Source organism: Aphelocoma coerulescens (genome assembly GCF_041296385.1).
Source record: "Aphelocoma coerulescens isolate FSJ_1873_10779 chromosome Z unlocalized genomic scaffold, UR_Acoe_1.0 ChrZ, whole genome shotgun sequence".
Lineage (NCBI taxonomy): Eukaryota > Metazoa > Chordata > Aves > Passeriformes > Corvidae > Aphelocoma > Aphelocoma coerulescens.
This window is the reverse complement of record NW_027184085.1, coordinates 27,358,417-27,371,794: the sequence shown is the minus strand read 5'-3', so window position 1 is coordinate 27,371,794 and position 13,378 is coordinate 27,358,417. Positions and strand designations below refer to the sequence as shown.

Here is a 13,378-nt window from a genome sequence, read left to right as displayed (position 1 = left end):
ATGATTCGATGAGATAACTGGCATGTTTGAGTGACTGACGGAGTTCTGGACTTTGGTGCAGAATTAATCAAGTTCATCTGAATACGTATAGGCAGGTTTTGAAGTTACTGAAATATTTTGTGTGGTTTAGGATTTCTCAAACTATACTGCTTCTTTTCATATGAAGTGTATTCATAAACACAACTATTGTAAGTTTTCCTTGATGGTGTCTGACTTCTGTTATACAGGAGCAATGCTGAAGAAACTAGCCAGGTGGTACAAAAACATGCAGATCTCAGATAAAACACACACTGGTGAGAGAAACATGAAAAAAAGGATCTTTTCTTGTAAGGAGACATTTTTTCTGGAATTATGTCACTCATTAAATCAACAGCATGCCTCTGCTTTTGAACTCAAATATAATGAAATTGAAAACTGAGGAATAAGAATCTTAATCCCTTCTAACTACTTCTGCTTGTTTCATTTAATCTTGGGTAATTATTTATTCATATGCAAAATGTACAGGAGTGGAATTTCCATCCATTGTTCTGAAAGGCGATAAACATTAGCTGATTGTCACAGAAGTAAAACAGTTGTAAATCATGACTGACAGATTGTTTTGTATATTAGAAAAAACTGCCACATTGTGATAATGGAAATGGTTCTGTTTTTCCAAATACGAAACTTCACAAGTATTACCATAAAATTGAGTTAATAAATTCAAAAACTATTATTTGGAACAAATATCAAATACAGGAAAGTTTTAAGTGAGCAGAGCAATTGATTGTTAATTTGAACTTTGGTCAGCCATAAATTTAGGTTACATTACAGCACACAGAAAATGGCTGTGCTCAGCATGGTAGAATTGTCAGTTATTGATTTCACCATTCACTGAGGTAACTTCATAACCATACATTTCTTAAAAACAGATTGTCCAAGTTTTCAGTCCCAGCATGATTGTACTGGTGCTCAGCTGAGTGATCATGAGAGAAGCAAGATGATCATGGGGAAGTGACACATTTCAGTCACAGTGCTGGGAGATCTGTGCTGGGATAGGATTCACGTAGATGTCAGAGTGTCAACTTTCTTTTGCAGTTGAATGATAAGGCTACAGTCCAGGCTGGAAAAGAAAAGCAGTAGAACGGAGCAAGAAATAGACAGCAGCAGTTATATCTGGTCAATTATTATTTCTCCTTTATGGCTTTTTTAACTGAAGATAAAATCCTAGGGTTGCAGAGAATGGTTCATGGTTTTTGCTTGGTTTTAAGATCATCTGTCTTTTCATTGTCTGTTCTGCGCTTCCTGACATACTAAAGAAAAATCATAGCTCTGATTTCCCTGCATTTGTCAAAATGCAAGTTGGTTTCAGTGAAAACTTTTAATTACAAGTTTTTTTGTGAAATATGTAAAAATACTTGACTGAGATAGAGGGAGGTTTTACTCTCAATGTCTTTACAGGAAAAAGAAATGCCTTGATCAACAGTATTTGAACCAGAATCTGTGTTTTGCCCTCTATTTTGTTCCAAAAATGCCACAGTACGTGCCTCCTTATGGAGGAAAGAGCTGGAAAAACACTGGAAGGAAGATGAGCTTTAAATGGCAGAGGAAGGAGGACCAATAACCAAAGAAAGCGTTGCTACTGCCTCTGTCAAGAGAAAACAGTAATGGTTGGAAATGGAGTTTCCCAGTAGTGCGTAGTTTGGGAAGCAGCTGTCATTTAATGGCTGGCTCTGCTAAAGGAAATTTACCCATTTCTGGTCCTGCTGTTCAAGGAGTAGAGTAGGGAAGGCTCCTCTAGCCCTTGCTCTCTTCTTTCCAGTGGTACCACAGTAATTACTCTTAAAAGAGCAAATCACATGCACACCCTGCAGCAGGGAATGATAAATTTTTTCCCAGCATCTGTTATCTGGGGAGAGTTAATGTGGAAGGCCTGTGCTAGTATTTTCAGTGGCAATTTGAATTAGCAGTGTGCATCTGCTGTTGCACAAGTCAATGGAATACCAACCTCTTGCTCAGGATATTTCATCATATGTACATTAAATACATATCTTGTCATTCTAAAATGACACATTATATACATACAGTAATACATATTGTAATACATACATTTGCATGTATGTATGCATGTGTAAGTTTACAGCATATCTATTTCTAGCCCTTGTGGTTGTAAATCCTAATCGACAACAGCCAATGCATGAAATAAGAACTACCCTCAGAAATCACATCACAGCTGTCTCACAGTGTTTCTTACTCTGTTTTTGGTTTCTTGTTGATGATCCTAGGTTTTCTTCATTTTTATAAACATTGAAAAGCCAGAAAATTTATGCCAGCACAGATTGTCAGGATAGGTTTGTTCTAAATAGCAAAGGATTTATGAATGCAAGATTCCTGAGCAGTGAAAAATAGAAAAATCTGTAAAATAGATGGTTGCCTATTTTATTTTACAAGATTTGTTTAATTCTTGTAACTAATGCATACTTAGCTCTCGTTTTCTTGTTTTTCTCACCATTTTATCCATGAGTGCCGTCTGATACAGAAAATTGGTCCATTTCTTAAAAAGAAACACACAGTCAACTTTACACAGGCAACTTCTGTGATTGTGTATTCTGTGTGATAGAATCCTGATTCTTCTATAGAAGTCAGATTTTTCATATTATATTCACTTTAGATTCCATAGAAATTTAAATTCACATAATGCTTAATAATAATGTAACTGTAAGAATTTGAATGAGGATATATTTGACATTTAATTTCACAAGCACTTAGTTTCATGAAAAAGCCATGTTACTAGTGATAGCAGCAAACCTAGCACAATTACTGGGTAATAGCAGGCAATGACGTGTGCCAAACTGGAAGAAACATTTGTACTTATAACAGATTGTGAATATGGATAACAAAACCATTTGTCAGGGTATTTCTCCCCTTCTCCCTTTCCCCCATCCATTCTTCCTCTCCCTACAATTCTAGGATAACAAACATACCCCGGAGAAGTAGTGTACCTTGGGGCTTAGTAATGACTGTCCAAGTTTTTAAGAGAAGGAATCACCTGCAGCACACACAGTGTGTGCATAGGTGTCACAGGCTATGTAGTATCTCCAGCTACAGGGTCAGGTGCTTATGATGTGTAAGACCAACTCTGCACTCAGATGCCATGGTTTTACACCAGTGCATATCATCAAAAGTAATTTGAATGTTTATCAGCATTTTCTGGCACAAGGATCATCTTGTGGCTAAGGGTCTTTTTATGGTTGCATCTCAAATAATTTCCTCTTACTCTTCTTTCTTCTTTTATCCTATCCCTGGTGAGTTCTAGGCCCGGGTGGATGGGGCTCTGAGCAGCCTGATCTAGTAGAAGGTGTCTCTGCCTGTGGCAGAAATCCTTCAAATTCAAACCATTCTGTGACTCATTTCTGAGTATAGGATGTGTAGAAATTTGTTTTGTTGTTCCTCTTCCTCCCCTTAAGAGTTTTTTAGAGGTGCTAGGTTATGTTCTAGTTAACTGTTACCTGCTCACCCCCCATGGCACCAAACAAGAGAGGAGAAGGCTCAGCTTCCTCTGTGAGATTTGCTTCTTGGGAAGGTGCAGCACATCCAAGTGCACTAGGTCAGGGTTCTTTCCATCATGCTGCATGAACCTGGATGACAGGACAGGATATTTATGGGCATCTCAGCCACTGCAGTGGCTCACGTGCTTGTAAACACAGACCTTCCTTTTTCAAGCTTTTAAATGAATACACCAAAATGGCTTTAAGGAACAGGCAAATTTTTGTTATATATAACATTAACATCAAGCAGCAAATCAGGATAGGCATCAGTGCCAGCAGCCTGCAGCAGCATCCATAACCTGCCCTAAACCTCAGGGTGCAGTTTGGCATTACAACTATGTCATCCTTGTTAGGGTACTGCAGCAGACTTTATCCCTTTTCCTTATTTTGGTGTTGGGATTTTTTTTTTTTATTGTATTTTTTTACTGTATTTTATTGCAGCCTCACATTGAGACTCTCCATCCAGTTTCATCCAAAGGAAAACTCTTGTTATGAATTTGTTTATTAATTGTTTGTAGAGAGAATTTTCTGGTGATCAGCCAGATTAACAGACTTGCTGTTGATGGATCAGGTACCAGGCAGGTGGCCATGCATGCAGCTAGGGTTACTGGCAGTGACAGAGCACTCACAGTTGTGCTGTAATGTGAAGCAGATGTAGTCCTACTCTGTTTAAGAATGGGGTCTCAAGACAACTTTGGTCTGTAGGAAGTGGTCCCATTTCTGTCCTGACTTGCCTGTATATTACCACTCCTGGCTGCTTGTTCCCAGTCCCTCCTTTTCAGTGTTATGGGCACCTTTGCTCTTCTGGTCCTGCAGTGGGGCAGCTCAGGACTCTAAACCAGCGTGAAAATATCATGATAGTACCCCTCTGCTGACATAAGCAATGTCAGACATCTGATAAATCTCCAAGCCCATTAACTAGGACTCTTCTCTATTGCAGTGTGTGACAAGAGAGCAAACCGAAGTCAATCTGTCCAGGATCCTACCTGTACAAGTAGTCCTTTTCCTGAGTACAGTCTTATTAAGCATCTTGGAGCATTTTTGAATCCTGATTCAAAAAAGCATCTTGGAGCATTTTTGAATCCTGATTCAAAAAATGCCTGCTGGAATGAAAGGATGGTATTAATCAGGATTTAAAAGAGAAGATTTCTGATTGCGCACCATTTTTTCTCTAACCTCAACGTTTCTTCATTATAATTTTTCACTGTCTTAAGGATTTTCCCTTACTTTCCCTTTCTTTTGTCTATGTCCATCTTTTGTTATAATTTCCTTTTTTTTCTCTCCTGTTTTTCAGTTGCGATCAAGCTCGGAGCTTGGCCAAGACATCCTGAATGACTGCCTTGCAATCCAGCCCCTCCAGCCAGCCCTGTCACCACATGATGCTGTAGATAATACCATGGGACATTCCCCAGGGCCTGCTTGTGATATTTACCCAGGTATAGAATAAGACAGATAAAAAACTGCTGGATTATTGCTTGCTTAATATTAGGAATAATTTTGCAGAGTAGAATGTACTCTTAAATCCATATCGATCTCATAAGAAGGCTAGAATATGAAAAGTAATATAAAAAAAGATTTTAAACATGTTTTTATAAGTTTTTTGGACAAATCATACATATCCATGAAAAGACCTAATGCAACATAGAGGGATGTTTTTTGCTCTATAGGCATTTGATTCTGCTACCAGTTCACTTCTACCATTCCTTGTAGACATCTTGAACACATTAAGCTTCATTTAAAATCACACTGTTTTTCCTCTGCCTTATTCGTGGATCACATATCAGTTTTTCAATTGATCTACATTAAGGAACTGAAATGCTGCATTATGAGCTCACATATTTTGACTATAAATATACAATAAACACATTTCTATTATAAATGTAATAATCCTATTGTATTGTTTCAGTTAAATATCTGAGATTTTCCTACTAAAATACCTTTGTCATACCTGCCTACAGTTGTACAATTGTTGTTCACATTTCAAATAAATTTGAAACAATTGGTAAGTTATGAGTGGTAATAAATCTCAAAGCTCAAGAGGGAGATGGATAGGATATTGACAATGGGCAGGATGTTAACATTTTTAATGCAGTATTTTAATAGTTGTGAGGACATCTGTTTTTAACATTCAGGCAGAACGCATTACATCTTTTATCACTTCAACTTTTAAGTGAGAACCAGATGTAGGAAGTGAATGAATTGGCTTCATTGATGTTATCTGCAGTAATGAAAATTACATTATATGAAGTAGCCACTTCAAAAAGTCGTTTTATTTTACTGAGAGGCTTATAGAGCTATCAATTCTATTTCATGTTTTTGTCAAGGCTGAGTTGTACAATAGTTGGTGATGATGTAGGTTTATATGACAAAAATCAGGACAGTTAAAGCTGTGATTGTTTGTATTCTAATTTATTAAGTAGTTGCTATTACTTGTATGCTGTTAACTTCTAAATGCCTTATTCTGAGTACAGACTGAGTGTGACATTTGCTGTGTGAAAGAAAAGGGAAATGTCATATTTTGGAGATATGATTTTGGCCAGAGAACCTCTAGGAACATGTCACTGGTTATAGTTGCTTATTTTATGTTGTTCATTGAGAGGTAGTTGGATAGGGAGGAATGTTGGGACTTTAAAAAAATGATTTAATGGTTTTACCAAGTGTAACATGCAAAACTGAGAGATGATAAAGATTCAGCTTTTCCCTTTTTTTCAAGTTCCTAGACAGAATGGAAGCTGGGATGGGACAGTGTACCAGATGAGCTGTGACCAGATTTTCAGAAACTGAGGATATTCTCACAGGAGATTTCCACAGCAATTTTTTAAGCACTCCTCTCTAGCTTCCAGGCTGTGATTAAGTGTGCAGCTCTGTCTGCTGGGTCAGTCAAACACAGGCTGACAGTGGCTTGAACAACCTGCTGCCCAGGACAAGATGGGTAAAGCTGTTGCTTCCAGCCAGCCCTTAGCTGGCAATTGTCTGCAGTCATGATGTCTCACAGACAGCTTCTGAGACTGAGACATTACTTTCTGTAGTCTCATTCATGCCTTGTCTTTCAGTACCTGATGTTCGCAGCACTGCTAACTATGAACATTCTTTGGTATAATAATTTATTTTGGTAGTTTCTTTCCTGGCATTGCTTCCTGTTGTATGGCATTTTTTTATGGTAAATTGATTTTTATGGTAATTAATCAATGTACTCTTATCAGCATTAATTTCTGTGTAAGGAATAATCTGTTTTCTCTTACATGTGTGTTCCCAGCTGTCTGTAACTTGGCAAATTTCTTGTGGTTTTATTCACTTGTGTTGTTTCATACCAGTTAACTGAGGGTACTATGTCACGTATAGATCAATCCATGTCACTCCATTTTGACAACCACCCAATCCATCTGAAATTAATTGTTTCATTAACTACTCACAGGGCTGCTACAGAATAATATACTATGTGAATACATGAGATAACTCCAACAGGCAGGGAATTATTTTACTGAAAGGGCAACATGAAAATTATTCATGTCCCACAGACAGAAAAGTAAAATACACAAAAGCATGAGTGTCCTGCCTCAGAGAAGCTGCCCTTCAAAATTCTCTGGAAACAATTTTTTTTTTGTAAATATAATTAACAGCTTGGAGACTTCTGAAAAATTAAATAAATTATTTTTACTGGGTACTGTTTGAGACAGCATATTAGCTGAAATGTCTGTGTGCTACTTTTAAAGTAGAAGGCAGAGTAGATTTTCATTCTTCCAGTGATGTCAAATCAAACTTTTCCTACTTGAAAGTGACTTTGCTTATGTTAATGCACATTTCAAGCAAAGGTAGGGTTTTTTTCCTGTAGAAGAAATCTACAGAATAAATGTTTGAAAGCAAAGTATTAGAAATAAGTAAGAAATGTCAAAAGTATATGTTTAGATGCAAAATTCCATTTTCATTTACATAGTGGAACACCTGTAGTGACCACTGTACAGTTTCTCAGTACTGTTAAAATACAGAATATATAAACACAGACACGTTTAAATGAAATACAACAATAATCTTTTTTATTATTTATCTATTACTTGAAGTTAAGTGTCCAAAAATGTTTTTTCTTATCTTGTAGTCTTTATGACTTCATAGAAGAAATCCAAACTGAGTATAATCTTACTAATACAGTGAGGGAGCATGACAGATCATTTGCTTAAAAATGACACAAAATTACATTTATGGGTCTAAAGCAAGCAGACAGACTAAGGGCTAAGCATTGTGATAGCATCTAGGTTTTAATTTTGAACAATACCTAGGCTTTTGGGTTTATTCAGTTCACACAATGAAGGTGTGAGTGATGCATTCATAATAAGAACATGGGGATGATGTTTTTTCTTCTGTGAAATAGTATGAACTTACTTTGTACAGAGCAATCTAGAGTCACTAAAACTGGAAGAATCATAAATAATGCAGCAGGAAAAAAAACCATCTTTTTACTGTGCTGTTTGGATAAAACTTGACCATTTCATATTTAACCATAAGCCAGAATGTGTAATTCATTTATAAGCAGTTACTGAATATCACACTCAGCTCTGCTCCAGAGCAAGGAAAAGCTTGTCAACTGCATGATTTTCTTTGTAAGTTGAAATTTTAAAATTGTATCAGTAAAGTTACAGAACTTCTTTGAATTCTAAGTATTTTTAAAATAATGTCTTATGCTGTATTGTGAAACTTCAACCTAACTACTTCTATGTATATGACTGGCTGTGCTTTGCTTAAGTAACACCTTTCTTTGGGTTTTTTTCCCCACTGAAATAGTACCAAGCTGGGTGCTCTGTGCACACAATAAGAAAAAAATCCAATCCCCCAGGAGTTTGTATCTAAGGTAATGTTAAGAAAGTAGGTAGGTACAACAGGCAGGTAGAGGATAAGGACACATTCAGGAATAATGAAAGAATTTTATTAAAGAAATTGTCCTAGTGAGTAAAACTCCCTAAGAGATGTCTGAGAAAAAAGCAGTCTGTATTTTTCAAAAAAAGTGATCTGTTTTTTTTTTTAAAAAAAAGTAGTTTGTTAAGGGTGACAGCCTTGGAAAATAGTTACAGCTCATTCCTATAAGAAAAATAGAAGAATGAGAAGGAAAAACTGACACATGAATGGCCCTTGCTGTGAAAAACAGAATTGTATTTGCTGCATAGGGAATGGATGCAAAAGGAGCAGTAATGTAGGACTGCCAATAACGAAGAGGATGTCTGTTGTCACCTTTCAGGCTGAATTTAAGTATTGCATACATATCTAGAACTCCTGCTAAATGTGATGTAGTCCCAGGTAGGACCATACACGCATTACAGGGGGCAAAATGTGTTAATAACATTATCTTAGTTTAAGGAGGATAGTTTACTTCCCCTCATACTTGCCCTTTTATTTACCAGTTTTACGAGTTTATAATTTCCATTTTGAGACAACTTAATAGTTTTCCAAAAATTGATGTAATGTTTGAGTTCACTTTTCTAGGAACATTTACCTATGGATTGCTACAACATTGTAGGCAATACGGCCACTTGCACCATTTATAGCTCCATTCATCGTGATGAGACTGAACTTCAGAAACTGCAATCCACTAAAAGAGAAGAAAGTGGAAGGCAGGGATGGGATCTAAAGATGCCATTTCAGGAATGGCTTAAAATACTAGTCCAGACCCTGCTTTATTGCTTCAGTACTTTAATGCTTTCCAGTATCTCTGATCTGCTTGCAAAATACCTGAAAAGAGATAGACCATCAGTGCAGATGGTCCATGTGACAGACCAGCTTTGGAGACAGATTTGTTTTCTTTAAACCGCAATTTTGGCTTCTACTGTACTTCTTAAAGCATGATGGCTTCTTGAGTTTCATGCACTCTGGAGACTTCAGATTTACAGATGAGCTGAGGATAAAGGTAAAACACACAATAGGGTTTTCACTTGCTGGGCTTACCACGTACAACTCAACACAGCATATATCCACATATACCTGGTTACAAAATCCTGTAGGGAAGTGTGAGCTTCCTAGGGGAAGTGAAAGAGGAGAATATATACTAGTGATGCTCCCAACTGCAAAAAGCATTTCATTATTTTCCTTCTGTGCAATAGTATATCAGTTGTTGTCAAGCACCTCATAAATATTCCTTGCAGAAATAGAAGGCTATATTTAGTAATTAAAAAACCACAACCTTGCAAATGTATGTATATATGTAACTAACTGACCTACAAAATTAAACCTTCACTCTCTTACTCCATATGGTAAGAACTCTCAGCCCTACTCCAAACTCATACTGTCAATAATCAGAGAATTATTTTGGTGGCAGAAATTGTTTTTAAGAGGGCTGATTTGATGGCAGTAAGTCCAAGTTGCTCTCCAATTAGAGCATTATTGGTAATTTGCAAAGGAGAGGGTGTGATTCTTATGCATTTAAATAGGTTCCATGAAATTACAGGTTTCTGACTCTTTTGAAAAATAACTTTTTTTAGGCCTTAGATTCTGTAACATTTTAAATGCTACTTTTTGGCTTTTTTTTTTTTTTTTTTAAAGAAACCTTATTCAGAATCATCATCTTCTCTTGCAACCACCTAATTTATTCCTATGCATTGTGAGGATACATGTGAATTTAGCTTCTCATAGAGAATTGTTTGCAGAAATATTCTCATGAAAAATTCTTACGTGCTGATAAATGGATATGAGATGAGACTCCAGAAAAGAAAACATGACTCCTTCTTCTCTTTGGCCGAAATTTTGTGCCTGTCCCCCAATCTGAGGTTCGTAGACAGGACTAATTAGCTGTATCCATCTTGTAAATAATGTCATAGCTTGCACTTTTTAAGGGATGCAGAGGAACACCATTCACAATTCCTTGGTTTTCATTAGATTGAAGTTTTTTGGTTTTGGGTTTTTTTTCAGAATATCTGAATCTGTTTAAAACTTCTATAAAGGTGTTAGTTTATTTTGTATTGATAGAAAAACCTTCTTTGTAGAAACCTTTTTGTTAAGTAATCATAGAATGATAGAATCATAGAATGGTTTGTATTGGAAGAATTCTTAAGGATCATCTGGTTCCAACTCCCCTGCCATTAGCAGGGACACCTTCCACTGGACCAGGTTGCTCAGGGCCCCATCCAGCCTAGCCTTGAACACTTCCAGGGATGGGGCATCCACAACTTCTCTGGGCAACCTGTTCCAGTGCCTCAACACCCTCACAGTAAAGAATTTCTTCCTAACATCTAATCTAAACCTCTTCTCTTTTTCTTTAAAACCCACTTAAAACTAATGCTTAATTCTAAAACTTTGTGTGTGGACATACATGGAGTGCTATATTGGAGTCAGTGAGCATGCTGGTTGTCATGAACATTTGTTCAGTTTCATGCCCCTTGAATCGGGTATTTAAGGGGACCAGGACTGAAAAGACATTACCTTGTGAAGATATTTACTACCAACACTTTGATCAAGTAAATCACATGTAACAGCCAACCCACTAGGAAAGCTTGCCAAACACAGAGCTCCCAAGAAGAAGTGGTCAAGTTTTCTAGCAGTTTCTAAAATAGTGTCCAAAGTTTTCTATTAATCTTAGCCAGTGAAGTAACCTGTCACTGACAATATTTTTTGACTGCCATACATCTGTTCACTGCTAATGCCTGACAATGTTGCCCTTCAGGTGGTATTTACAACATTCAGGTAGTAGCATGGACCAGTGCTGTGTCTACGCTGGAAAGTTTTAGTAGTTGCCTTTTTGCCAGGCAGAAGCTGCTAGTTTTGTGATTTCATGTCACTGGGTGCCCATGGAGGTGCCTTTATTAACACAGTACCTTGAAAGAAGCTGCACTGACAAAAGTTGTGTTGCACTGCCAGTAGATGTTCCCTGGTCTCCCACATTGTCATTTGTAGTGCTGCATTTGGAGACTTCATTACAAAGCATAACAGGAGCCCAGATATACTCTTCTGGCATGCTGTGAGCATTTAACACACCCTGGGTAAAGGAATACATTTTTGCAGCTAATACATATGCACTTTTATCCTTAAATATCCTAGCTGGTCCTCTAGTCCCTGTCATAGTTAGCTCTTACTTTACACTGTGTATGGTCTCTTCATCAGAAACAGAAAAATAAAGTACTGTTGGGAAACCTAGCCAGAATGTTGTCAGTGGCTGCCTGTGCCTGGCTACAGATAACCTTTTCCCAGAGACAGAATCCCCAGGTCTTAGCCAGTGCTGTGGGAACCTGTGCTACCACAGCCTGAACCAGCTAGAAAATGTGCAAGCATGATTTAGAAAATACTTGCCTGGAATACTTATCATGGTTGTGGCAGACAACAGCTATGTCAGGAAGAATAACTCATGCTACCTTGTGCTGAAGACCCTGTCATAATCCAGCCTTTTTACTCCTGATCCTGAAGAGGTTAATTTTAAATGCAAAGATCACAGTACTGGTAGACTAAGCCATTGTATGTTTTTACATAGTTTTATTAGTTTTTGTCATAGTAAAATGCAAGTTACCCTATTTTGGCAAGGAATAATTTAAATAGTCTCTTTTTATTTAGACAATTGGGGTTTTCCTTTGCAGCGATTTATTAGTCTCTCTGCTTTTTCTGTCAGAATGTGTAGTTGATTTTTTTCCAGTATTTTGTTCTGTGCTGCATGTAAGATAAAATAAGAATTTCAAAAGTTCATTCCTTTGGTTTTTCCTTCTGCACTTGTCTTGATGCTACCCTGAGAGACAGATGTGGAAAAAGTAATTTCTGAAGTGCATAAGCAGAGTGGAAAAATCCCATTCCCTTGTCTTAGTAGGGAAATGCCCTCAGCCCTTTCTTTGTGAGTTACTCTGCTATCTTAAGTGATGCCTCATCTTTCTGTGGGATCTGCCTCCTCTGTCCCTCTTTAAGGTTTGGGATGTCTTCTACTGTCAGATGCCTGCTGTCACTTGGGTTATGATTAGGAGGCTCTGGTCCATACACAAATTAGCAAACAGCAGAGCCTGGCACCAAGTTCAGCCTCCACTCCTCCAGCTTTGACCACCAGTGTTAACTTCCCCTAAACTTTGACATTACCTCTACAGCATCTATATTGGATGTTTTTACTCACAAAGTGGTTTCCTGTCTGTCATCTTGCACTATCATTTCCACCAGCTGAAACATGTCCAGGACTGCTCATTAATGAGGCTACAGCATAATTAGACTCCTGAGCCTTTTCTTCAATCTGCTTTACCTTAGTGAATATCCAGTCTGTCACAAAGGTGGACTTGTAAGGATTAATAGAGTCTTTCCAGAAATAATATGAGGAGTTGGGAGACGAGATGAGTTTTCACCTTTTTGATCTTCTGTAGCAACAGTCACACCTGTGAATGAGAAAATGATGACCTGTGAAATCATTTTCTTGAAGACCGATCTGTGGTGAGGCTACCTCTAATGCAGTCTTTCTTCTGCTAGGATTGCAGCATCCATGCACATGTTTTAGCCTAGAAAGATGTTTTACTGGTGACAGTGCCCCCTGGGGAACTGGTTTAAATTCTAGGATTTTATCAAGAAACTCAAATCATTAGCTCCAACATATTCACTAGCATAATGTAATTTTTATAGGTAGAATTTTATTCTGTAAACTAGGCCTGAACAACACTTTTTTTTAAAGAGACTGGAAGATATGCCAGACAAACAGGAGGCATCATTTTTTTCTTTTAGACAGCCTATCTAACTCATTTAATTCTCTGGGTTCATAACATATGAAAGAGCATGTATTTGTCTGCCAATCAACATCAACATAAGCTACTTGACACAGATGTCAGTAGAAATAGGTGGGAAACTGGATTTTCAGAGATACAAACATTTTAATTTGTCTGATTTAAACGTTTTTGGTTTTTTTTAAAGGGTTACAAGAA

The 13,378-nt window shown here is 37.3% G+C and overlaps 1 protein-coding gene across 6 annotated transcripts in view; it reads left to right on the top strand.

The window, feature by feature from the left end:
• Positions 1-13,378, top strand: part of GLIS3 (GLIS family zinc finger 3) — a 163,992-nt gene that overhangs the window by 129,653 nt on the left and 20,961 nt on the right. For all 6 annotated transcript variants that reach the window (XM_069001657.1, XM_069001656.1, XM_069001655.1 and 3 more), the window contains one exon: positions 4,819-4,960. In XM_069001657.1, coding sequence (XP_068857758.1) covers positions 4,819-4,960 — 142 coding nt within the window. The remainder of the gene's footprint in view (positions 1-4,818; positions 4,961-13,378) is intronic.